General features: G+C 47.0%; 1 protein-coding gene across 1 annotated transcript in view; it reads left to right on the forward strand.

Moving 5' to 3' along the window:
* The window catches only part of LOC144768352 (fructose-bisphosphate aldolase B-like), a 60,423-nt gene that overhangs the window by 27,088 nt on the left and 5,838 nt on the right, over positions 1-27,497 (forward strand). The window contains exons 2-5 of the mRNA XM_078651949.1: positions 5,311-5,432; positions 9,464-9,675; positions 10,281-10,335; positions 23,634-23,794. Coding sequence (XP_078508075.1) covers positions 5,321-5,432; positions 9,464-9,675; positions 10,281-10,335; positions 23,634-23,794 — 540 coding nt within the window. The 5' untranslated portion in view covers positions 5,311-5,320. The remainder of the gene's footprint in view (positions 1-5,310; positions 5,433-9,463; positions 9,676-10,280; positions 10,336-23,633; positions 23,795-27,497) is intronic.

Genomic DNA, 27,497 nt, shown 5'->3' on the forward strand with positions numbered 1-27,497 from the left:
TCCTGTATATGCATGCGATTCCACCACCAATTTTGCCAGACCTGTCAAGTCTAATAATGTGGTAGTTGGGGGGAACCAGAATGTCCATTATAGGTGTAGAAGATTCGGTTAGCCAGGTTTCAGTCATGATGATTAGGTCAAGGTCCAAAGATAAGATGAGGTCAGCGATGGCGGAGGAGTGTCTAGAGGCAGATCTGCAGTTGAGGAGAGTGCATTTGAGACGGGGTGTGTCGAGGGAGGTAGAGGGTTCTAGAGAGAGGGGGACTTTTCTAAGGTTATTAGGGATGGAGATTCTGTTGTTTAGTGTGGGGGGTCTACGGGATTTGAGTATATCGTGGGAATGGAGAGGTGTGTGTTGGTTGTGTGGTTTAGGGGAGCTGGGTCGTAGGAGCGGAGGAGGGTGTGTGTGTCGAGGTCCGAAAGAGGGTTGCATGGGCGACGGGGGCGGTTGTTGCGATTGTGGACAGGGATCGCGGTCTAGTGTGGGGGGTGTAGAGTGGGAGAGTCATCCGGAAGGGTGGGGGATATGTTGGGAGGGGGGGTGGTGGTGAGTGAGGGGTGTCTGGGGTGTGTGTGTCTGGGGTCCGAAAGAGGGTTGCATGGGCGACGGGGGTGGTTGTTGCGATTGTGGACAGGGATCGCGGTCCAGTGTGGGGGGTGTAGAGTGGGAGAGTCATCCGGAAGGGTGGGGGACATGTTGGGAGGGGGGTGGTGGTGAGTGAGGGGTGTCTGGGGTGTGTGAAGAGTAGTTCTTTGATGGTGTGAATGTCTTCTTTGAGCTGGAGGAGGGTGATCATAATCTTGTCCAGCGTAGGATAGGTGTTGGTGTTGGGGATGGAAATCAGGGGTGAGTGACTGAACTGGGAATTGGCGTGTGGGTGGGGGGGTGGGTTGGTGTTCGTGCAGGGCTCCGTGGCGTCGGTGTACGGGTTGGTGTTAGGGAGGAGAGAGGGTTTGAGAGGGATGGGTGTGGATGAAGTAGGGAGGAGGTTGGTGGTGTAGTTGAGGGCATTGGTGGTAAGCGGAGAGAGCCGGGTGGAGGTTGAGTGTATGTTAGTGGTGATGGGGGAGCAGGTAAGGTAGCGGGGGCTGAGAGTGGGGGGGAAATGGGATTGGAGATGGTCCTGTTGTGGGGAGGGGGAGTTAGATTAGTAGATGTGGTGTGCTCTGCGTGATTAGTTAGAGGGTGGTAGTGGGGACTCAGAATGGGGGGGATAAAGGGTGGGATTTGTCGTTGTGCGTGTCGCTCTGGTGCTGAACTAGGTTAGACGGGTTGTGGGTGTCAGGGGTGTCAGGGGTGAAAGGAATGGGAGTGGTATGAGTGGAGGTCCGCGGGTTGGAAGGGGGAGTGGGGGGGCAGCTAGTGTATGAGGGGGAGAGATCTGTGTCTGTGATTGAGGAGTGTGGGGTGGTTACAGCAGGTGGGTGATTGACTAGGGTGCTGGGGGTAGAGGTGAGGTGTGTGTCGTTCTGGTGCTGAACTAGGTTGGAAGAGTTGTGGGTGGGGGCTGTGAAGTCAGGGGTGATAGTACTGGAGGTGATATGAGTGGAGCTCTGAGGATTGGAGAGGTGCTCTTTGAAAGTAGGGAACAGGTTGTCGAGTAGTTCCAGGTTCCTGTCTGTGGATTGAATTAGGACAATCCCGTTATTGTAGATAGTAATGGTGGTTCTGCCTGGGAAGAGTTGGAATGGTGTGATGGAGAGTGTTAGGCCATGAGCGGATTTCCTGGTGGTGGAGACGGTGAGTAAGGTGAGAAACGCTTTTCTCCATTGAGCTCTGCGTGTGGTGTGGAAGATGATATCGGTGTTCAAGGATCCATTGACCGGTGAGAAGTAGGTGTCGGCAAAGGGGGTTTCAGGGTGGGACCTCAGGAAGTTGTGTTTAAAGCGTTTAGCGGCTTTTTTGGTGAGTGCGAGTGGGTAGTTGATTTTATATGTGTGCTTGCCGCAGTGATCCATGTTAGGATGGCGTAAAGGTGGGTGTGGGAGAGTGAGCAGAAGAGATATACAAGAGCACAGATAAATGCAAACAATAAGTTACATGGGACAAGTGACACTAGTGAGTGATCAAAATATATGAGGTAGCAATCGGTGCATTACAGGAATAAAAAGTGAAATGGGTGCAGCTTACAAAAATGTACAAGAATATATGAGGTAGCAATCGGTGCATTACAGGAATAAAAAGTGAAATGGGTGCAGCTTACACAAATGTACAGTAAACAAGTAGAAGTATAATACTGAAGATATACTGGAACAAAATACAGATGCCAACAAAAAGTTAATGAGTCAAAAGTGACACTAGTGAGCAGCCAGAAATATATGAGGTAGCGATCGGTGCAAAAAAGTGAAATGGGTGCAGGTTACAAAAAATATACAAAGTACAAGTAGAAGTATAATACTGCAATAAAAGGCAGACACTCTATCACAAGAAGGTGTAGATACAGAGCTATGTAAAGTGTGCGGTTGTTGAGATTAGTCTAAAAAAGTCCAGTTCTTAGGGTATGGTCAGATAGTGAGAATGACTAGTCCATGATGGCCGCCAAAGAGAGAGACTAGTCTAAAATGGCAGCCAAATAGGGGAGATAGAGACAGTAGTCCTTTGTTTGTTGTTTTTGCTTTGAGAACAGGGAAGGGTAGTTTCACTTTCTATTTGAGCAAGCCCAGTTCCTAGCTTGCGGGGAGGGAGTCTTATCTCTATTTTGGTGGTCTTGTGTGGAGGAGTTAAGTTGAGGAGCCTCGTGGGCATCGGAGGTACAGGAGGGGATTTATTGTTACAGTTATATGACCCCAGCAATTTTGAACAAAGGAGGTTTAAAAAATAAAAAATAAAAAATAAAAATGTGAACAAGCAAGTGGGGTGAAGTAAATACCTTTTTGTAATTTCTGCTCAGCAAGTACGTTGATGTAGACAGCAGAGTTTTGCAGTTATCGAGGGTCTAGCCAGAATGTGCACAGCTGCGGTGTGCATCGACTTCTGGCAGGTTGAAGGCTAATCTTCGTGCGCGGCCCGTTTGCCTCAGGGCTCCACTCCGGCAGTTCCCCTGGGCGGCGGCGCCACACTTCTGATCGTATCCAGCTCCCGGTGCTGCTGGGGGCAAGCTCCAGTCGTCCTTCATCCTTCCAGATCCCGTTTCCCTCAGGGCTCCACTACGGCAGTTCCCCTGGGCGGCGGCGCCACACTTCTGATCGTATCCAGCTCCGGTGTAGATGAGGGCAAGCTCCAGTCGTCCGTCGTCCTTCCTGATCCCGACTATATCTCTCCGATGCCACAGGAGTCCGGGCCAGAAATCCGACCACTGCAGCCGGTGCCGGTGGCGGTGCTTACAGGCGTACCGGACGCCTCTGATGGCTAGAACCGCTCGGTCCTCTCGTGCGACGGTGTCCGCCTCCGGGGGGGCGATCAGGGACCCCTAGAAGGCTCCAGGCAGCGCCACAGCAGGCTCCAGGCAGCCGAACGACCGACCCAGGCTCCGCCGATGGCCAGGGGCAGCCCGGTGTCCGGAGAAGGCGGGGGCGACTCGGTCCTCTCCAGCGATTACAGCCTCCGTGCAGATGAGGGACCCTCAGAATACTCCAGCCACCGCCAGCCAGGTAAGGGTGATGCAAATGTTCCAGTTACTTGATGCAAATGTTCCAGTTACTTGAGGTAGTTATGTTGCAGTTGCGTTGCTCGAAATGCCCGGGATGCTGGGTGCTAACAGGGATTAAATCCAAAAAATGGAATCCCAAGCACTCGGAGCTCTAACCTAGAGCTCCTACCAGGCGGCCATCTTTGTCTTTTGTGATTGTGCCACCCACTTAAGTAGCCCTTTAAACATGTCTCAGGCCTGCCACTGCAGTTTGACTGCCATGCCGTCCTGGCATTTAAAACCCCATGTCAGGCCTTATACCCCTTTAATTACATATTAGTCACCAATAAGGTAGGCCCTAGGGCAGTGTGCTGTGTAAGTACTTTTTAATTTTACATGTCCTGGTAGTGAAAAAATCCCAAATGTGTTTTTCACTACTGTGAGGCCTACCACTCTCATAGGTTAACATTGGGGATTCCTTAATACATTTATTAGGTGTAATTCCTGATTGAGAAGGAGTGGAACAGTCATATTTGGTACCTATGGACCAACTGAGTATTAGAACTGGACTACTGACCCCACCAAATGAGTATACTTCTGGACCTGCGGATACTCTTCCAGGAAGAAGTACTGCTGTGCTGCTGAAAGACGGCTTCTCTGTGGGACTGCTGCACTGGAAGAACTGATTTTCTATGATGCTGCCCTGCCTGCTGCCCTGTCTGCCTGGGTGAGGACTGGAGCTCACCACTCTAACCAAGTGTGATTCCAAGGGCTTGTCTGCTTAACTCCAATTCTGCAGTCTCAGGGACATCAAAGACTGCCTGGAGCTCTCCAACCAGCACAAGGACTCTACCATCTGTGTGTTCTACCCTGCCAAGTGGTGTCAATCCAGTCCTGGACCCTTGGACATGGATTTTCCTGTGCTGCAGCATCAACATCCATGCAGTCTCAACTTTGCGCCGGTCAGAACCGCAAACAAAGTGCCTCTTCGAGAACTCCACAATGTCAACAGCGTGGCTCGACGATGCTGCATTGCCTTCATCACCGGGAGAGCGAAGACGACTCAGGGACCCTACCACGACTACGCGATTCAGAACAGACACATCTACAATCCTTTGAATAAAAAAAACGCATCACTTCCTCGGTTCCTTGCAGCTGCTCCTCGACGTTGACCCTTGTTATCCGTGAAGGTACTGTTTCAGCAGGGCCTGCGTGGCTTCTGTATCCTATTCGCGCTACAACGCAGTTGGCTTGACTTGTCAGATTTGACCCGATCCAGCGCAACCAGATAGCCTTGGTTAGTGCTTTATGACTCTAAGCACTATATTTCAAGTTATTCTTTAAAAATCCATAACTCTGGTTCTAATTATTGGACCTTTGTCTTTTTGTTGTCTTGTTTTGTTCATTAAATGAAGCTACATTTTTCAAACCTGGTGTGAATTATTTTTGTGTGTTGTTTTCACTGTTTTACTGTAATAAGTGTTGCATAAATACTTTACTCTTTGCCTCTTAACTTAAGCCTGCCTGCTCAGTGCCAAGCTACCAGAGGGTGAGCCCCGGTTAATTTAGGGTGTGTATCTGATTTACACAGACTAGAGTGGTGGTCTCCACATGAAGAGGGTGCATACCTCTACCAACTAGAGGCCCCATTTCTAGCACTATATTTCAGGCATGGGCTATATGGGCATGTGGGTAACCATGATGCAAGTTAATAATAAGTGGTCTTTACCTTTCTTCTTAGGCTTGCCATCATGACTCACCAGTTTCCAGCCCTCACCGTGGAGAGGAAGAAGGAGCTCTCAGACAATGCTCGGCGCATCGTGGCTGCTGGGAAGGGGATTTTGGCAGCTGACGAGTCTGTAGGTGAGTAGACCATCGCTGGGAGAGAGAGTATGTGGATGAGTCTCATAGACTGCTTAAATAGTGTCTGTGCGGGAAAAGATGGAGTCCGCAAGAAGAGATGGAGTCTGAGTGGGAAGAGATGGGGTCTGAGTGGGAAGAGATAGGGTCTGAGTGGGAAGAGATGGGGTCTGAGTGGGAAGTGATGGGGTCTGAGTGGGAAGAGATGGGGTCTGAGTGGGAAGAGATGGTATCTGAGTGGGAAGAAATGGGGTCTGAGTGGGAAGAGATGGAGTCTGTGCAGAAGACATGGAGGAAACAGATGGAGCCTGTGCGGGAAGCAATGGAGTCTGTGGGGCAAGCTATGGCTATGTTCAATGAAATCTGTCTATGCAGGAAGAAATTAAGTCTGTGTGAGGTTGTGCAGGGAGCAATCGAGTCTGTGTGCATAGACATGTGATAGTGCAGGAAGAGATGAAGCCTGCGCAGTAAAACGTTGAGTGAGTGTGAGAGAACAGATAGCTTATGTAGAACAGCAGATATAACCGATGGGCAAGTCGATTGAGTCTGTGGGAGCGTAGACGGGTCTGTGGGAGAACAAAGGGAGACCAGGAGCTCCAAGTCTTTGGGACGGTATGTATAGTCTGTGAGGGAAGAAACTAAGTCTGTGAGAAGAGAAGGAGACTGTGGGGAGTAGATGGCACCTGCAGGTGAGGGTCAGTCTCTGGGAGTAGATGGCACCTGTAGGTGAGGGTCAGTCTGAGGGAGTCGATGGCACCTGTAGGCGAGGGTCATTGACATCTGTGGGAGTAGATGGCACCTGTAGGTGAGGGTCAGTCTTTGGGAGTAGATGACACCTGTAGGTGAGGGTCAGTTGTTGGGAGTGGATGGCACCTGTAGGCGAGGGTTAGTCTCTGGAAGTAGATGGCTCCTGTAGGTGAGGGTCAGTCTCTGGGAGTAGATGACTTCTGTATGTGAGGTTCAGTCTGTGGCGGTCGGTGGAGCCTGCAAGAGAACAGATGGAACCTGTGTGTGAGAAGAACAGTCTGTGAAGAAATGGAGCCTACGAGAAACTCGATCAGTCTGTAGGTGAATAGGCAGAGTTCAGGGGTAACGAGGCAGAGTGTGTAGAGTCTGAGGTGCAGGGGTCAGTGGGTGGATAGGGCCTATGAGTGCGTAGAGTCTGAGGTGCCAGAGGCCAGTGGGTGGATAGGGCCTTTGTGTGTGTAGAGTCTGAGGTGCCAGAGGCCAGTGGGTGGGTAGGGCCTTAGAGTGTGTAGAGTCTGAGGTGCAGGACGTCAGAGGGTGGATAGGGCTTTTGAGTGTGTAGAGTCTGAGGTGTGGAAGGTCAGTGGGTGGATAGGGCTTTTGAGTGTGTAGAGTCTGAGGTGCAGGAGGTCACTGGGTGGATAGGGCCTTTGAGTGTGTAGAGTCTGAGGTGCGGAAGGTCAGTGGGTGGATGGGGCCTTTGAGTGTGTGGAGTCTGAGGTGCGGAAGGTCAGTGGGTGGATAGGGCCTATGAGTGTGTAGAGTCTGAGGTGCGGGAGGTCAGTGGGTGGATAGGGCCTTTGAGTGTGTAGAGTCTGAGGTGCGGAAGGTCAGTGTTAGCAGATTCTAGCCAGTTTCTACGGGAACGAAGAAGAATCCCCAATACCTCCAGGACACAGAAACAAGAATGTGATAGGGAACACACTCCTGCCAACTGTCCCCTAAAAGTATGAGGGAAAAACCCAAGGAGTGTCCACCACTCTCCTCATATGTTGGGTCAGCACACAGGAAGGAGTACTTCAGGTGGTGGTCCAGGCTAGGAAAAAGAACAGGAGGTACTCTACTATACAATACACACTAGATATAAATGTAACCACTCAAAACATTGACATGCGTTGTTGTGTCACAAAGAAAATCTTACCCCAATGAAGTTCGTGATAGCTTTAAAGTTGAGTTCTTAGCAGATAGGAAATGACCTGTAGACCAGGATACCAGGCCAGGAAGGACAGAACTTAAGAAAGACTCACACACCTCATGCACACAAGAAGGTAAAGAAAAAGGGGAAGGAATGAGGTGCACTGGCCGGCTTTCCAGGGGGCAAAGATAGCGGAGCAGTGACACACTCAGGAGGAGGGACACCCGGCCCGGAGGGCAAATCAGGGCGGAGCGCTCTCTCTCAATAGGAACAAGGCAAGAGGTTTAAAAAGGGGCAATTCCGTTCTCCAGTCCTGGGGCTTCGGAACCAAACCCGGGCTGAGCAGAACGCCCGCTAAATGCGTGGGGAATGGTAGGGTGGAACGCCAGAGCCCGACCGGGACAGCGAAGGAATCACCGGTAACGGTGGGTCCTGACTGAAGAGGGGCAAGGGTTGAAGTCAGGGCCAAGAGGAGATTTCCACAAGCAGGATTCCAGGAGCAGAAAATGCAGAGAGACGCCAGGAAGGATCAGCGAACGCTGAGGCAACACGCTTCTCGGAATCAGGAAGTAGGAAGGGGGCGTGGTACCGGAACAGTAAGCCAAGCAACAGCTACGTTCCAACGCGCCTCTTTACGCGCACCAGAGAGGGTCTGTAAAGTCTCACTGATTTAGAGCCTACGCTGGTAGGGATCATGTGTAAAGAAAGAAGGGGATTCCAGGACAAACATGCATGTCAAGGCCTTCGAGTAAGCCCAAGTCTCCGCTTCCTAACAGTCAGTGGGTGGATAGGGCCTTTGAGTGTGTAGAGTCTGAGCTGCAGGAGGTCAGTGGGTGGATAGGGCCTTTGAGTGTGTAGAGTCTGAGGTGCGGAAGGTCAGTGGGTGGATGGGGCCTTTGAGTGTGTAGAGTCTGAGGTGCAGGACGTCAGAGGGTGGATAGGGCCTTTGAGTGTGTAGAGTCTGAGGTGCGGAAGGTCAGTGGGTGGATGGGGCCTTTGAGTGTGTAGAGTCTGAGGTGCGGAAGGTCAGTGGGTGGATAGGGCCTTTGAGTGTGTGGAGTCTGAGGTGCGGAAGGTCAGTGGGTGGATAGGGCCTTTGAGTGTGTAGAGTCTGAGGTGCAGGAGGTCAATGGGTGGATAGGGCCTTTGAGTGTGTAGAGTCTGAGGTGCAGGAGGTCTGTGGGTGGATAGGGCTTTTGAGTGTGTAGAGTCTGAGGTGCGGAAGGTCAGTGGGTGGATGGGGCCTTTGAGTGTGTGGAGTCTGAGGTGCGGAAGGTCAGTGGGTGGATAGGGCCTTTGAGTGTGTAGAGTCTGAGGTGCAGAAGGTCAATGGGTGGATAGGGCCTTTGAGTGTGTAGAGTCTGAGGTGCGGAAGGTCAGTGGGTGGATAGGGCCTTTGAGTGTGTAGAGTCTGAGGTGCAGGAGGTCAATGGGTGGATAGGCCCTTTGAGTGTGTAGAGTCGGAGGTGCGGGAGGTCAGTGGGTGGATAGGGCCTTTGAGTGTGTAGAGTCTGAGGTGCAGGAGGTCAGTGGGTGGATAGGGCCTTTGAGTGTGTAGAGTTTGAGGTGCAGGAGGTAAGTGGGTGGATAGGGCCTTTGAGTGTGTAGAGTCTGACGTGCAGGAGGTCAATGGGTGGATAGGGCCTTTGAGCGTGTAGAGTCGGAGGTACGGGAGGTCAGTGGGTGGATAGGGCCTTTGAGTGTGTAGAGTCTGAGGTGCAGGAGGGTCAGTGGGTGGATAGGGCCTTTGAGTGTGTGGAGTCTGAGGTGCGGAAGGTCAATGGGTGGATAGGGCCTTTGAGTGTGTAGAGTCTGAGGTGTGAAGGTCAGTGGGTGGATGGGGCCTTTGAGTGTGTAGAGTCTGAGGTGTGAAGGTCAGTGGGTAGATGGGGCCTTTGAGTGTGTGGAGTCTGAGGTGCAGGAGGTCAGTGGGTGGATAGGACCTTTGAGTGTGTAGAGTCTGAGGTGCGGGAGGTCAGTGGGTGGATAGGGCCTTTGAGTGCCCCCCCCCACACCTCATCTGGAGTTTCTCACACTGTATGTGTCTGAATCCACAGCCAAAGAAGGGGCACTGAGCCTGGTGAAGGAGTGAAATCTGTGGTAAGCATGGAGCTCAGTACATACATACAGTAATCTGCGGTCTGTCTTCTAGGCACCATGGGAAGCAGACTCAAGAAGATCAACGTAGAGAACACAGAGGAGAATCGGCGCTACTTTCGCGACCTCCTTTTCTCCGTTGACCCGTCCATCAGCCAAAGCATCGGAGGGGTCATCCTCTTCCACGAGACCATGTACCAGAAATCCAGCAACGGCAAGCTGTTTCCAGAAGTCATCAAAGAGAAGGGGATCGTTGTGGGGATTAAGGTATGCTTTAGTGACCCCTCTCCAAATCAACAAGAAGGAACGTGGTTTCACCCACAAGTTCTTGCACAATGTTCCTCATGGACGCTTCCATAACTTTATCCATAGCAATTGGGACTCTTAGCTCAAGCACATAAGTCAACATACCCTTATTTGATGGGTGTCACATTCCTTTAAATCACATTCACCACACAACAAGCCAAATACCTATTGTGACTTGAATACATTCATCCTCTTTTCATGACTCAAACACCCTCCACAAATGGTTTATCGCTATTGACTTCGATGGGATCTTCCCATGTGAAACATCCGACTTTCCCTCCAATCCGTTCATCCAAAGAGTCCGGCTTCTGCCATTAAGTGTTTGATCTCTTCGTAGCTAAATCCCTGTTAGGAGAGAATGGGAATTCTGGAACTTGTCTCTGATGACCAGACATCTACCATGTACCGGTTGGGTGTCTTGAACAGCCGGAGGTTCGAATGGAGGACTTTCTATTTTTTGATAGATCTTCTCTTACCGCCCTTCGCTAAATCATCCTCAAAGGTTTTACAAAGTAATGTAATTACTGTGGTCATCCGGATGTTTAACCTTTCGTACTTCTTGACAGGTGGATAAAGGCACAGCAGCGTTGGCCGGGACGGATGGTGAGACCGCGGTGCAAGGTAAGAATTCTCTTTCACCTGTTTTCCTCAATGACACCTGTAGAACCAGAGTCTGTTCAAAGGCAGGAGCTTTAGGAAGTGACATGATCATATAATCACAATATTAGAGCAGACATGTTCTCATAACTTAAAATCTTAAAAAGTGAAAATTTCCAAATTAGGAGCTTGAGAAATGTGGACTATTAATAGGGACTATTATCTCTATAGTAGGAATTCTTAAACATTGACTATTATTCAAGTAAGAACTCTGACAGGATCTTAACCAGACATTCAGCACTCACTACCTGCGAGGATGTGGAGTTTGGTGAAAATGAGCTGGGACAGTTCAGGTTTCAGGCCTTTCCTGAAACTAATGTAGTTTGATTCCAACCTGAGGCTTAGTTGTTACTGTGAGCAGAGCTGTTAGTAAGGTGCTCCTCCTATGACCGATTTCTCAGACAAACTATTCCTGAATCTCTTCCTAGAACAGGGGCGTTTAAGTGCTGACGCGAGCTCTTAGAGTGGAACTGGCCGTTGTTTCTTGCTGGTGGTTGAACCCTTGCTCCATGTCTGACTTGCTCTCAGGCACAAAGCTCAGATCTCACTTTGTCTGGACAATGTTACATACTTGATTCAAGGTTACCCACCTGTCTGAGTAGGGTTGGTAGTGTAAGGTGCAGCTCTTCCGTAGACGTTGTTGCTACAGACTAGCACTAGTCCAATGGCTCTGTGCTTCTCTTAGTTTGTTGTGTGTAAAGGTGCTGGATTGGTCACAGTTACTCCAAGGCCAACTCCGGCCTTCACAAGCAATCACTAATCATCAATTGCTTCTTCAGCAGTCCTCTTTGACCCCCATCTTTTGGCTGAAGGGCTAGCACGTGCTTGAGTGGGACTAGGAAGCTTTTGATACCGACATGGTGCGAGCAAGTGTGGCCAAGTCTGTTTCATCAAGTTAGTCTCCGGTCAGTGTCGCGCTTATGCTACAAAGCCCAGAAACCTGCGTAGGATTCGATCTCTGTGGTGGGTGGATGCAATGTGATAACAAAGCGTACTGGGTTTCAGAGGACGCACTCAAAACCAACTTGCTAAGAGAGCACAGGTGTAAAAACAACACATAATAATTAACTCAGGAGGAGGCATAGAGAATCATTTACCTGCCAAGGACTCTGCCGAAAACTAAACCAGAGATCGATGCAGGTTTAATGATAACCATAATGTAACTCGGGGCAGGAAGAGAAATAAATGCTTCAATGTGACCCACTGGAATAATGAGGAGCCATGTTATGTTTTGTTAATGGGCATTTCATATAGCGCAGCGACTAACCCCTGAAGGGGTATCTTGGCACTGAAGCAGAGTCAGTTCGGAGTGGCAAGTCCTAACAGCCAAGTTCTAAGATGTTTTCTAAAACTTGTTGTCGTGTTTTGGCAGCTCCTGAGTTAGCGTTTAGCACAGCTACACGGTCTTTTCTGTTAACTTGACCAAAACGAACGGGGGCCATTTTGAATCCCTCTGACTTCCGTTTCCTATGAACACGCTGCCTCGTGGTCAGTGTGCCCTTTTGTCCTTTCTCGATACCCATGGTCACTAGTCTGCTCGGCAACAGGCTATTTTTAGTACTGGTCAAGCGCACATGCGCATTACGCACCAATTGGTCACTCTTTAGGAATGTTCACACTAACTGACCAGTGCTGTTGAAACTCCTCCCACATGTTGGCTGTGTTCCAAAAATGACCTTATATGTACCTAAAATGTGTAACTTGTACCCGCCTATCTTTTTATTGCTATTAAACTGTATAAAAGGGGTCGCGCATCGATGTTCGGTGTGCTACTTCTTACATTACCGAAGGGTGCTGTGGGAATGTATCACCACCCCATGGGGTCTTAATAAACTTGTCTTTTACCTTTTCCAGTGTCCGTGCCAACTTCTATACTAAGGTGTTCGAGAGTTTAGCAGAGTATGTAGGCCTGATTTGAACCCAACACCACAATTGGCGACCACGAAGGGACTCATCGGCGACTCGGATGCCCGAAGGAGAGGTCGTGACGAAGGTCAGGAAACTCGCCATGGACGCGTACGCTGCCACTGAGTGACCCGAGTCTCGGCACCCACGGTGTGTTTTCCCGTCCTTCCGATCTGACCTTCCAGGTGGCGCCGGTCTTCGACTGAGATTCTGATCTTGGATTGTCGTGATGTGCCGTTTTGGCTGATTTGACCACAGAACTTGGCAGTTGGACTTTGGACGTTTGAAAAGAAAATTGGTAAGCTTTTGATTGGTGAGGTAGTCTACTGACACTTACTGTGGTTTTTTGAAACTTTGAATTTGAATTTGAATTTGTTAGCTAACGTTTTGAATCTTTGAATTTGAATATGTGAAGTGCACCTCACATAGGCAGGCATGTAGGGATATTTCTCTGATTTATTTGATTTGAACAGTGCACCGTGTTAGGTGGCATTTTTGTAGTATCGCGTTTTCGTGGTACTTTTTGAAACATGCCTGTTTTTAGCACACTCCGTAGGATGTGCTGTTCTGAAAATGGTACCAATTATCAATTAAGTGCAAAACAGCCGGCTCCCCCAGAGGGGACTCCAAATCGTGAAATGTATGTCAAATTCGGTATTCCACCAATAATGTATAGTACATTATGGCATAAGTATACTAAAACTGATCGTGAATTACAGTGGCCACTATATGGGTCGTTTGACCTTCGAAAGGTACAGTATGTAGAACAGTGTTTGTTTCAGCGAAGGTCTAGGCAAGATATGTTTGATTGTGTGCGTATGTGGGAGAAAGAGGTGCGTGAACGAGCGAAGCGTGAGGTAGCCTTGGCGGAGAAAGTGCAGCAGAAGGCTGCACATGACAGAGCTTTACAGCTACAGGAGAAGGAATTACAGGAAAAGAAAGAGAGGGAGAGACGAGAACGAAATTTACAGGTTAATGGTCAATTCCCTATCAGGCGTCCTCTTTATCCGGTCCTTACTAATGAAATAGATGATTTTTCCTTACTAGATCGTTGTCCGCCTCCGTACGTCGTACCTACGGCTCCGAACGAGGACTCGGACGAGGATAGTGATCGAACACAGCGTACCAGGTTACATGCGGAACGAGCTGCGGAATTACGCTCAATTGCACGAAAGCTAAATATTAATACTGTTACTGTTTCTGATGTTACTAAACAAATGGAACAGTGGCCTGATAAGGAACGACTGTATTTTTTAGATCACTTTGGAGATGAAGTTGTTGAGCGGTATAGAAAATATTCTCTTGAGTTAGAACCAAAGGAAATATCCAAGAGTCGTGAGAATTTTCGTAAAGGTCTTTTTGTTCTTTCAGATGCGGACGACTTCTTCAAGCGTTTGATTGAACTACGTAATGAGGCGACACGACTACGGGAGGTGGCAAAGTCGAAGAATTCGTCTGCGTCCGGAGCGACGGGGATATCCAAAGAATGCCCTATCTTTGAACCAGATAAGATCGCTGCGATTAATGTTAGACCTATGCGAGAAGCTGCGCCTTTATATGTCCCTCATAAAGGGGATGGCACAGATGATGATAAAAGATCCAAAGACGCGAAAGGGTATTTTGTATATAATTGGGTTTATACGCCTTGGAATAGAGCAGATGTCATGGCGCTTAAGAATGCTTTACCTGATCCCCGTAAAAACCCTGCGGCTTTTTATGAAAATGTTGAAAGTGCAATTTCTTCGTGTATCATGACATTAGTTGATATTGATCTATTTTTCGGGTTGATATTGCCCCCTGATATGTGGAGAGCGATTCGTAGGTTTGATGACCTCACGACTCTCGGGGCCACTTGGAAAGATCTTGTTCAGGCTGATTTAGATAGACAACCAGCATGTAAGCCGTGTCAGTTAATATTAGACCTTCCAGGGGCCATACTGACAAAACTAAAAACTCTTGCCCCCGCTAAAAAGATTGATTGGACTATATTAGCCTCTTGTAAGCAGAAAGCGGATGAATCAGTTTCCGATTTTTTCTCTCGCTTCGAGGAAGCGTTCCATGATTACAGTGGTCAATTATTGACAGAAGATACTGGCAGGCATCTATTCGTTGATAAGTATGTAGCTAATCTCCTACCGGAGATTGCGAAACGATTAAAAGCGAGTGAAAGTTCATGGACCACAGCAACCCCTGCTTCTTTATTGACTATGGCTCAATATTATGAAAGACAGGAATTGGAGGCGAAAGAAAGTAGTGAAAAGAAGGCGAAGGAATTGAAAACGAAGGTAATGTTAGCTCAGGTTCAGGCTACGAGAGGGAACAATAGAGGGGGGCGAGGATCGTACAGTAATGCTCCTCCCCCTCGTTCTGACATTTCTGTGAATCAATGTGCATACTGCAAACAGTTTGGGCATTGGATTGCAGACTGTCCGGTGTTTCGAGAGCAGCGTAATTTGAGGGGGCGAGGAAGTGGAAGGTCTAGAAGTTATTATGGAGGGTCAAGAGGAGGTTATGGCACGAATGATCGTGGGGGATATGGAGCAAGGGGTCGTGGTCAGTCAGATTATAATACGTTTGATAATCGCAATCAATATCAGATAAATGAGGGTGGTCCTGCTGAACTACGGGATGAGCATTACGCATAGGATTGCGTAGGATGGGGTGTGGAATCGGTTGAGGTACCAGTTGATCAGAGGGGTCCATACATAGAAGCACATGTTCTGGGTTCCACTGATAAATTTCTGGTCGATACAGGAGCTACTCGTAGCGCTTTGTCCAAATACTTGGTTCCAAGGGCTCCCCTGTCTGGCGAGGTAATTACAGCAATAGGGTTCGATGGAACACCTACTTCTAGCCCACTGTCTCAACCAGTTACATTTCATGTTGATAAATTTGCTGCCCCTTGTCCCTTTTTGTTGTCTCCAAATACACCAGATAATATTATTGGACTCGATATGTTAAAACACTTTCGAGCTACTATTCGCTGTGCCCCAGAAGGAGTGCGAGTTGTGTTGAATGAGAATTATCCGGAATTAGAGCGAGTGTGTTTTCTCCATGAATCTGAAGTTCTGGCCTCCTTACCGAAAACGTTGTGGGCCACTTCCGATACGGATGTAGGGCAGATGATAATTCCTCCAGTGCGTATTACTGTAAAGGAGGGAGTATCTCTGCCACGTGTCCCACAATATAAGATTTCCAGAGAAGGTGAACTTGCTTTGATACACATTGTAGATGATTTAATTTCGGCAGGAGTAGTTGAGGAAGTCCCCTACAATGTTTGTAATAGCCCAATTTTACCAATCCTTAAAAGAGATACAGATGCTAAGGTTTACCGTTTCATTATTGATTTGAGGGAAATAAACAAGATAGTAGTGCCTCAGTATCCAGTGGTGTCTGACATCACCACATTGCTTACGTTGGTTCCACCGACGGCAACTACTTTTACAGTCATCGATTTGAAGAATGCCTTCTTTTCGATCCCTGTACATCCTGACAGTCGATATCTATTCGGCTTCACATTAAATAATAAATCGTACAGATTCTGTCGAGTTCCTCAAGGCTATACTGAAAGTCCTAGCATTTATAGTCAGGCATTAAAAAGACAGCTTGATTCCTTTGACTTACAGGAGGGAGTGGTTCTCATTCAATATGTAGATGATATCTTACTTGCTGCAGACACGCCAGAACAATGTGAGAAGAGTACCTTTTCCTTGCTTTCCTTCCTGGCCAAACATAATCATAAAGTTTCGAAGAAAAAGCTGCAATATTCTAGACCAAAGGTGACCTACCTCGGTCATCTTTTGTCTAAGGAGGGCCGTGCATTGACACCAGATCGAATTCAAGCAATTCTAGATACTCCAGTCCCTCGCACTCAGAAGGATGTTCGCGCCTTTATAGGTTTGACGTCTTTTTGTAGGCAATGGATATTGGGTTTTTCGCATATTGTTAAACCATTGTTAGCATTGTTGTCTAAAGATACACCGATTCCCATTGAATGGCCGGATGAATGTCAGAATGCTTTTGAACAATTGAGACAAGCTCTTTGTTCTGCACCAGTGTTAGGTACACCTGATTACACGAAGGTTTTCACATTATATGTACACGAGAAGGATGGGTGCGCATTGTCAGTCTTAGTGCAGACACACGGAGACAAACAGAGGCCTTGTGCATACTTCTCGGCGGTACTCGACCCTGTGGCTCGAGGATTGCCTGGATGTTTTCGAGCAGTTGCAGCAACAGCAGTTGCGATACGACAAAGTGAGGGAATAGTTTTGTCACACAAATTGTTGGTGCTAGTTCCCCATGCGGTAGATGCGTTACTGAATCAAACGAAAACGCAGCATCTAACCAGTGCCCGACTTACAGGATATGAGCTAACGTTGTTGGCGCCTCACATCACACTAAAACGATGTGCAACACTAAATCCTGCTACTTTATTGCCGGACCCTGTTGCTGAGACCCAGAAGGAAGAACAACATGATTGTGTTTTTCTGACTGAGGAACAGACAAAGGGTCGTATCGACTTACAGGATACGCCATTTCCAGATGTAGATGGGGAACTGTGGGTTGATGGATCGTGCGTGAGGTTACCAGATGGTACGACTTCCGCAGCTTATGCGATCACGACACTTAAGACTGTGGTAGAAGCAGCACGGATACCCCAAAAATCGGCTCAAGCGGCTGAGTTGATAGCCTTAACGAAGGCATGTGAGTTAAGTGCTGGACTATGTGTGAACATTTACACGGATAGTCGTTACGCTTTTGGAGTAGTGCATGATTTTGGCCTACTTTGGAAGGAACGAGGATTCCTGACTTCACACGGAGTACACATCATGCATGGAGAATTGGTACGCGATCTCCTTAATGCACTGTTATGCCCAGAGAAAGTTGCAATAGTCAAGTGCAGTGCACACAAAAAGGTGACGGACAAAATAGGACAAGGCAATGCTTTTGCAGACCGTATTGCAAGAGAGACCGCTATGCTGCAAAATAATTTCCCCATGTATGTGGTGAAGTCACAAGCTGAGCGGTGGCATGATGCTAGAGAAGAAATACTAGATATACAGAAGTCAGCATCAGAGGCAGAACTTGTGAAATGGGCCACTGAAGGAGTATTAGATGATGAGGGTTGCTGGCGTAGTAAAGATATGGAGAGATGGAAACTACCCATGGCCTATTTACAAACAATGGTGCAAATGACACACGGGCTGGCACACATTGGAGCTCTCGCAATTACTAAATTGCTTACACGAGTTTGGGAAAATGCTGACATTGCTAGCACGGCTAAGAGAGTAGTGCAGACCTGTCTGATATGCTTGCAGCACAATCCTGGACAAGGGACTCATACTCCTAAAGGTGGGTTTGTTCCACCTACTGCACCATTCGAAGTACTACAAATGGATTACATCCAGCTGGAGCGCTGTAATAATCTCAAGTATGTCCTAGTAGTGGTGTGTGCCTTCAGCAAATGGATTGAGGCTTACCCTACGAAAGACAATACAGCATTGACAACAGCTAAGGTGTTACTCAAGGAATACTTCCCGCGCTACGGAGTTTGTAAACTTATGTGGAGTGATAATGGCCCTCATTTCATTAGAAAAGTAGTGGAATATGTCCTGAAAGGATTGGGAATCAAACAACGATTCCATGCTGTCTTTCATCCGCAATCAGCAGGTTTAGTAGAACGATACAATGCAACTCTGAAGCTGAAGTTAGCAAAGATAGTGGCATCTACATCTCTGAAATGGCCGGACGCTTTGCCTCTGGCATTGCTGTCCATTCGGTCAGTGCCACATTCTCGATCTGGCCTCACACCCTACGAAGTGGTGTTTGGAAGGCCTATGAATATTTGGGGGGTTCCAAAGCCTCGTCTGATACATGATATGCCTTGTATAATGATGAACGATTATCTGGCACGATTAACAAATGATTTGCTTTCTATTCATCAACAGGTTCGAGAGGCGCTCCCTGATAACTCCACTGGTGAGGCTCACGATCTCCGCCCTGGAGACCACGTGATGGTCAAAGTATTTGAGCGATCCAGCAGTTTGGAACCGAGATGGCATGGCCCTGAGCAAGTGCTGCTGGCTACGCGAACTGCTGTCAGAGTCACCAACAAAAAGCGGTGGATACATTCAACGCATTGCCGACGTGTCTCTCCGGACCTGGTGAGCCCTGTGGTGCTATCCGACTACAGAAAGATTTTGGATACAGAAAAAAGCCCAGCTGTCACGCCTGATGAATTGGAGGGAGCCTTCCCGGACCACGTTGTTTCGGATAAAGTGAAGTACAATCTACGCCCCAGGAAATAAGATTCCTTTTGTGTTTTTGAAACTGGTTGGTAACCGTTCTGAGGTTTGTGAAACGGAAGCCGGGAATATCAAGGGGGGGGGATCAGTTCTGCCCAGTGTAGCGACACCCGTCTTGAATCCCGGAGAACAAATCAACGGCAGCCTCGGTTCAGAACCATCGTTTTATTTTTTCTCGCTTAGTGTTGCTTGTGAAGAGTATTGTTTTGTGAACTATGGCATCTCCTTCGACACAAAAAGGGAGAATTCTTGGTGCTGTTTTGTTTGTCTTGACCGTAGTGGTGATCGCAGTATTAGCCTGGACTATAGAACTGTTGTTTCCTGTACGAGAACATTTGCTGCCCACCACTCCAAGTCCATCTGAACATTTTCATTTCACTCTGCCTTTTCACGAAGAAAGACATAGGCAGACTTATTTGAACAATAGCTTTATTAAGATTTTGCATCATACTCATAATATGACCAACACGTCCAATTGTTGGGTATGTGGAATGTTGCCCGGACACCAGAAGAAGGGAGGAACACCACTCATTCCTCTCCCGTTTTCTCATAATGGTTCTTGTCATGCTTGGTACACTCTTCTTTTTACTCTGCGATGGCCAACGAAAGGTGGATTACTTTTTCGGTTGAATAAAATATGCTATAACGATAAAGATGGCTATCCACACGCTGAAGGAACTAAATTCGAATGGGAAGAATATCGTCCGGACAATGTTTCTACACCTCGTGTATATACGAATCAAAGACTTATAAATGTGACGAGCATGCATATAATAACCGTTATCGATACAAAAGCAGATTTGTGTATTAGAAATAAAGGTACAATCCCTGTAGGCCGCAGTGAATGTAATATTACACTTACCTTTGATACACCAACTGGAATTGCATTTGTAGCTTCACGTAACACATATTTCATTTGTGGAAATAAGGGATACCACCGTCTACCATTGGGATGGTTAGGAACGTGTTATATAGCTTTTGTATTACCACCTGTATTTATTGCTCCTCCCATGTACCACAATGATTATGTTCTGTACCATGATTTCATACTGAACAGAGTAAAACGAACAATAGATCTTGATGAAATAGACCAGACTGATACCACATTACAACAATATGTAGATTTCAATTTGGGGTTATTTTCATTCGTAGGAGCTGCACTGAATAGCAGGAAGATAAGGCGGCTTACACGTGTGGTGGAAGCCGTCGCCAATGAAACTGCCTCTGCTTTAGGGAATATTACTGAGGAATTACAAATTACCAGAATTGTAGCGCTCCAGAATCGAATGGTTCTAGATGTGATACTAGCTGATAGGGGTGGAGCATGCCGCGTCATCGGAAGTAGTTGTTGCGTTTACGTACCAGATAACTCACCTTCTGTATATGATTCGATTACAAAATTACATAAAATAGCTGCTGAGATCCACCCAGAAAATGGAACATGGACCTTTTCTGGTTGGTTCTGGACCCTGCTTAGTACTTGGGGTTGGAAATTATTAACGATTCTCTGTGTTTTTATTGGAGTACTATTTTTCTTTTGTTTATGTATTCAATGTGGCCCTACATTATGTTCTGTATGTATCACAGCCTGTATTCCGTCCAAACGAGCTATTGTCAAGCAAGAGAAAATGATCAATGATGAAGTATTGAAAATAATGGCTATTGACATTGAGGATGAACATTCCGACTACGTTCACTATGAGGTAGCTTTTGCTAAACGCTAAAAGGGCCGTCTGTCGTGTTTTGGCAGCTCCTGAGTTAGCGTTTAGCACAGCTACACGGTCTTTTCTGTTAACTTGACCAAAACGAACGGGGGCCATTTTGAATCCCTCTGACTTCCGTTTCCTATGAACACGCTGCCTCGTGGTCAGTGTGCCCTTTTGTCCTTTCTCGATACCCATGGTCACTAGTCTGCTCGGCAACAGGCTATTTTTAGTACTGGTCAAGCGCACATGCGCATTACGCACCAATTGGTCACTCTTTAGGAATGTTCACACTAACTGACCAGTGCTGTTGAAACTCCTCCCACATGTTGGCTGTGTTCCAAAAATGACCTTATATGTACCTAAAATGTGTAACTTGTACCCGCCTATCTTTTTATTGCTATTAAACTGTATAAAAGGGGTCGCGCATCGATGTTCGGTGTGCTACTTCTTACATTACCGAAGGGTGCTGTGGGAATGTATCACCACCCCATGGGGTCTTAATAAACTTGTCTTTTACCTTTTCCAGTGTCCGTGCCAACTTCTATACTAAGGTGTTCGAGAGTTTAGCAGAGTATGTAGGCCTGATTTGAACCCAACACCACATTGTGAAGTCAGTGCATGAGCGAATGTATAGGCGTAGCCTATTCCAGTGGTAGGGGGCAAGGTAAGAAATTGATCGGCCGCCGTATCTTGATGAACGGATGGGGCAGGGACATAGCAGCAACATGTTTTAAGATCTTAGGTTTCTGCCAGGACAGTAGTAGGCGAGTTTCTCCTGTAGGTATTCTGGGCCTTTGGATTTATGGGTCAGGCAAAGCAATTTGAAGAAAGATCTTTTCCTGATTGGGATCCAGTGAAGGGCTCTAAACAAAGGAGCCGACGGCGCGCCTGGTGGCAGTTTATTAACTAGGCCAACGGCAGTGCTCTGAACGACCTGCATTTTGGAAAGGAGGGATTAATTTCAGACTAGTAGTAAGGCATTTGCTTAGTCCAAGTGACTAATTAGTAATGCCAGGGCAAGAGTTCTCCTTGATCTCAACGGAAGCCACGGAAATACTCTCCTAAGACGGCGCATAGTTCCAAAACAGGTACCAGGAGTAGATATAACCTGATCCTTCATGGATAGGATTTCTTCAAGAAGGACACATAGATTTCTCGCTGTTCTACTAGGAGAAGGCACAGGGCCTAGCTCAGTCGGCCACCGTTCATCCGACCAGTTGTGCAGAGCTTTTGCAAACAGAAGGATCTCTGTTTTAACTGAAGACGGTTGAGGTTCATCCATGTAGCAATTTTCTTCATGCAAAAGACGAATATGTGTTTGGCATTTTCTATGTCATGCCCAAAGGAGATGACGAGGTGTCGTCTGCATAGGAAATTATTTCTAAACCACAGAGGTAACTGTCTGGGCAAGGGTCGCCACGTAGATGTTAAAAAGAGAGGCTCAAGGAGGAGCCTTGGGAGACCTCCTTGCTCGGAGAAAGGATCTTTGATTGAAAGGTGCCAGAAGAATCCATTTGGGTCATGTCATTAGGAAAATCTTTGAGCCAGTCTAGGGCTGTTCCCTGGATAATTGTAAGTCAGGGCAGGATTTAGTCCCAGCTGTGTGCACTTAGGCATAGAAGTATATATTCTGTTCATCTTTTGTAAAACTGAAAGTTCAGGAGATCTGGGAAGCCATGAATTGCAGTATATAGCAGAGTGGAAGAATAAGCTTCATTGCTCAGACTGCCACGTGGCCATGACTGCGTGTCACGAGAGCAAGGAGGCGCCATCTTAGCCCCTTCCCAGAGCCACGGACAGGTGGAAAGACGCGAGCTCAGTACCTGGCAGAGTCTGAATGCAGATATAAGAGTGGGATTCTTCTTGGTTCCAATCAGGACTTGATACTCCATCAGTGCAATGTCTGTAACAAACCTTTATGCCAGGTGACCTGGAGGGCGACCATGTGCCAAGACATCAGTTAAGTGCTATCGTCTCATTAACCTGTGGTGGTAAAGCCGCATTTTAGTCATATCTGTGTAGTGACTCCGTTACACTGAAGATTTCTAGAACTCTAAAGGGGTGAGGTGCCAGCTCAGCTGTGCTGGTCCAATGGAGAAGCAGTGCAAGCATTACGTACATAGTCCGTATAAGAGACTTGCCTATTTGGCTCGCTTCCAGCATAGCTCAGCATTTCGTGCTGAGTTTTTTAACACATGCACTCTATCTACGTCTTAGAGTCCCAGAGAGCACATCTGCTCACCTCATCCTTTCTGAATAAGGCCCTTTTCACTTATTGGTTTAACCAAAGCATGCAAGTTTCTGTTGGATGTCTGCTTTTGCTGTTATTAAATGCAGCTCTTACCATGTAGGGCTAAGTAAAAAGCATGATGGGCTCAGTTTTACAATCTTAGAGGTCTTTAAAGGCATATTTATGGGTAAGTCACAAAGCACAGCAAGTCAACTTGTTGGGCTGCAATGCGTGGCAGGGATAGGGCAAGAATGCTCCATATTTTAAGCAATACGACACATTCCTGCCTTTCCCCATCACTAGTGCCCTTTTAGCTGCCTAGCGCCAACGCAGGCACCCGTGCACCACCGTGCAAGGGTGACTGTGTTGCATGCAGGATTGTTTTTCTGCAGGAAGGGGAACTGTTCTGCACGAAACAATCCTGGGAGGCATATTCCTCCATATACGTGTGCGGCAGAATGCAGCACACATAGAAAAGAGGAAGAAACGAGGAGAATAGAGATATTTCTCAATATTACTCCTCCCCTGGGAAGGTGTAAGATTTTGGAGCATTCCCAGGTTTACAAGTTCTGTGTATATCTGGGAATTTATTTATTTTATTTATTTATTTTGAAAGTTCGATAGAGCGCGAACAAGATCCTAGCGGATATCAGAGCGCTATACAAACATTAAATGTTACATATACAAGCAATAATGGTAGATCGACATAGAAGTACAAAGAATATGATAAAGAAAGACAATAAAGTTATATTTAGCATAAATAAGTGTCTTGTGGTTAAGGGCTTAGCTGCCTTTCCCCACCTTGATTCAGTCCGTGGAATGCCTTCCCAGGGCAGAGTAATGCAACACAGCAGCGCCGCGTTACTCCAGAGTTTTGGAGCCCGTCAGGGCCACACAAAGTGGCTTTGAGTAGCTTCAAAAATCTGTCTTTTGGTTGTACGTCACTCTTGCACCACAATGCGTTGTGGAAGAGCGACACAAACTTCCTCATAAATCTGCCCCTTAGTGGTTGGACACTGGAGTCAACACACTTAACCACGCTGTGTTTTTAAAAATAAACGTACATCCGCCGTGTCCATACTAATGTTGGCGCCATGTTTCCCCCTTTTCCAGGACTGGATGGGCTGTCGGAACGCTGTGCCCAGTACAAGAAGGATGGGGCCGACTTCGCGAAGTGGCGTTGTGTGTTGAAGATCTCCGATTCCTGCCCCTCACAGCTGTCCATCCAGGAGAACGCTAACGTGCTGGCACGCTATGCCAGTATCTGCCAACAGGTAATAGAAATCAGCTACAAGGACAGGATTGGGGCAGTCTCCAGGGAGATTCCATGGGACACCTGGCCAATCAGTGTCACTTCACAGAACCACCCATTTTTCCATGAAGTGTATTGATCCCTTTCTCGTGTTTATTTGAAGACTAATATGACCCCAAATCTCAATGAAGGGGACCCAGAGAAAGCATGTCAGTAACTGCCTTATTGGTGGAGGAGCAAACACATAGAGTGAAAGAAAGAATGTTATGCTTTACAGATGTTTACAGGTGTGTAAAACTGCTGTTCATGGAGTCGTGTCCACTTCTGATCAGATACCGATCCATGGGCTGGGGCAATCACCAGAAAGACCCTGGTTATTGCCCTGGGGCTCCTGGCTTGGGTTCACCGCATGCATCACTCTTATGGCAGAGTTACAGACTCCTGATGCGATGAAGATCAGTCCAAGCACTTTCAATGGTGGCTGAAGGTGGCCACCTGGCTTCAAGTGCAGGAGTAACTTTGTTACTTCCTTTTCCACTTGATGAAACCTTCTTGTCAGCTTCAGCAGATGCAGCTTTGGCATCCTCGAGGCTGGGGCAGAATGTCAACTCTTTTTTTAGGGAGGGTCTCAGCTGAGGCCTGACCACTTTATCTCAAGTACATCTGAGGAAGTACTTTGTGGAATCTGAATTAACAGGATCCCTGCCATAGGGTCAGGACACAGGCTGGGTACATGGTGATTGCAATGTAAAGTGGGCAGTGCCAGTTGAGTTATTGCCTGCTGCCAGAGAGTAGCTGCATGGATGTGAAGAAATAAATAAGCACTGGTGGAAGGAAAGATGCACAAGTGGCAACATTTAATCCGGTGGAGTCTAAAGGAAACAAAAAAAATCAAATTCCACTACAGTCTGAATTCATAGGCCACGTTTTTGCCTCGGCTGCCGCTTCCAGTATCGAGTTTCTGCTTGCAACATTCTTTTTGCGCAAGTTCCTTTTTTGTTTTGCATAACCATGTTACCACACTATTCATGCACATGCAGCATAAATAGATATTAAAACCGTGAACGCTGTACAGACCTGTGCAGAATCGTCGAAAGAGCCAGCAATCTGCATCGATCGAAGGCCAAAGATAGGGAAAGGCCTGGGAACAGATACATAAAAAACGTAGAGCCACCAATATTGCAGCAGGTGGGTCAAAGTGCAAAAGAACGAAAAAACGAGGCAAGAGCAAACAGAGCTCTGGAAAAACAGGTCCGGAGAGTAAACAAGTGGAGGGAAAAGGTCACGTGAGCGGTGAGCCAACTGTGCAGGAAAAAAGAAGCGACGCCTTGGAGAAGGGCGGCGGATGTGGTGTAATGCAGCATTCGCCTACAGGGATCAACCAATGGCGAAGCCAGGGCAGCAGGTTTGGGGGGTGGGGGATAGAATGTCTGCATACCTCATACCTTATTCAGCCACAATTGCCGCAAAATTGTTTATATTGCGCTTAAATAGGAACTAATTCAGTTACATATGTCAGTCAGTCAGAATATCTTTATTCGACTTATTCAAAGTCATACAAAGAAAAAACAATAAAAACATTACATGCAAGGCTTTATCCTACATTTTCCTAAAGAACAATAATATAAATATACAGTTTAAAAAGTATTATACATATTTAAAAAAGTATTTCATTCAGAAGTAAAAGTACGTAATAAAACATTTGCTTTAAGGCGAAGTTTGGCCGACAGCTTTCGCCCTTGCAGCGGCTACCAGAAAGTTAGCAATGCAGAAAGTAATGCGGGGATTAGGCATTAATTGTAAAAAGAGCAGAGCCGGTCTCACCTGTGTGAAGCCGGCCTCTTTCAAAATGGGAAACAAATATTTTTTCCTTTGCTCTAAGTACAAACCGCAAAACATGACAAAATGCATTGTATCCTGCACAGAAAACTGGTCACAACTACAGGGAGGGGCTAGATCTGGCTTCTGCCAGCTCTTAAAAGAACCTAGGTGAAAATGTAACAAATTAAATCTAAACTTAGTTAATAAAAACCTGTGATAAGGGAGTGTAACAAAACTAAGATAAGATGCCAATGAGGATGAGCTAACCAGAAAGCTATGTTCCCTTACCGATGGTTTCACCAATTCATATTCCTCACTGCATGCTTCCTTCCTTTCCCTAAATGACTTTTTTATGAAGTCAATATCATGTGCTTTAATTTTCTCTGGAAATGAAAAAAGCTCCGGGCGACCCAGATCTCTGAATGTTTTAGCTAAATAGGCCAGCCATGGAATATTGCTAAATTTGTCCAGAGATAAAACATCGTGCAAAATTTTGTGGTTCAAGGGAAGATCTTTGTTCAACCACATTTTCAGCCACAAAATCAGAGGGGACAAACTCAGTGTGTCTGACAGATAAGGTAGGCCCACCTCTTTGTGGATAGAGTAAGTTGGGGTTGACTGTGGTACAGAAAGCAGGGTTCTAATAAATCTATTCTCTGCTCTCTGTATTAGGTCTAGATTTGCATACCCCCACAAAGCGGAACCATATAGCGCAATGGCCACAGGTTTACACTTATAGATTTTTAAGAGGGCTTCCATAGGCCTGGCTCCTATCTTACCAGCGAAACCCAAGAGAGCTGATGACGATCTAATTACAGACAGCCTCTTTGCTCTTATCTGTGGGCCCCAAGAACCTTTCTGGTCAAACAATACACCTAAGTAGGGAAATGTTGATACCTTTGAGACAAGGTCCCCCCTGCAAAAAAATGTTTTATGTCTTTTTTTGTTGCACTCACGCCCCATTACCATTGTATGTGACTTAGAGACATTTACCTTAAGGTCCAAATTTTCCATAAATGAACCGAAGGCGTCCAAAAGATGCTGAAGGCCAACACCAGTACGAACAATCAGCACGGCGTCATCCGCATACAGAAGTGCCGGGATTTGGGCACCTCCTGCATGCGGGACGTCAGCTACCTGCCCCCGCAGGTGTGCGCCCAGACCATTGATGTAGATGGTAAAGAGCAAGGGGACTAGTATACAACCTTGCCGTACCCCCTTTAAAGATTTAAACAGTGGGGTACGTCTACCATCATTTGTTACGCGCACAGCTGCAAAAAGCTCCTGGTGCAGAGTGGCCATGAACGCAACCAAGGCTTCATCGATGCCCATCTCCAACAAGATCAACCACAATTTTGACCTATTGACCAAGTCGAAAGCCGAGGAGAGATCCATGAATGCGAGAAACACGGACCCCTCCTTGGCCACAGTGTATTTGGAAATAAGCAAATGCAAATGAATGCACTGTTCAATGGTCCCTTTTCTTTCTCTAAAGCCGTATTGTATTTCGGACAGCCCGCCACAACTCTCGACATTCTCCCTCAATCTGGATAGAAGGACTCTACCCAGGATTTTTATGGTTGAGTCCAAGAGGGATATAGGCCTATAACAGGCGGGATCATCCCGCTGGCCTTTGTTTTTGAAAATAGGAACAATGGTAGATGTGGCCCATGAGGAAGGGGCTGGATTACCATTAGCTGCATTAAACACGTTTGTCAGAACCTCCAACCACAGTTTTGGTGAGTACATAAAAAAATCAGCAGGGACGCCGTCAGGGCCGGGTGCCTTGTGCTTTGTAGTAGCCAATAAAGCTTTTTCCACTTCTTGGGGATTAAAGATGATGGGGTGTACGGCTGCAATGACCAGCGGGACATCTTTGATTTCTTCGTCCTCGCCCCCGTAGA

The sequence above is a fragment of the Lissotriton helveticus genome, chromosome 1_1 (genome assembly GCF_964261635.1).
Source record: "Lissotriton helveticus chromosome 1_1, aLisHel1.1, whole genome shotgun sequence".
Classification (NCBI taxonomy): domain Eukaryota; kingdom Metazoa; phylum Chordata; class Amphibia; order Caudata; family Salamandridae; genus Lissotriton; species Lissotriton helveticus.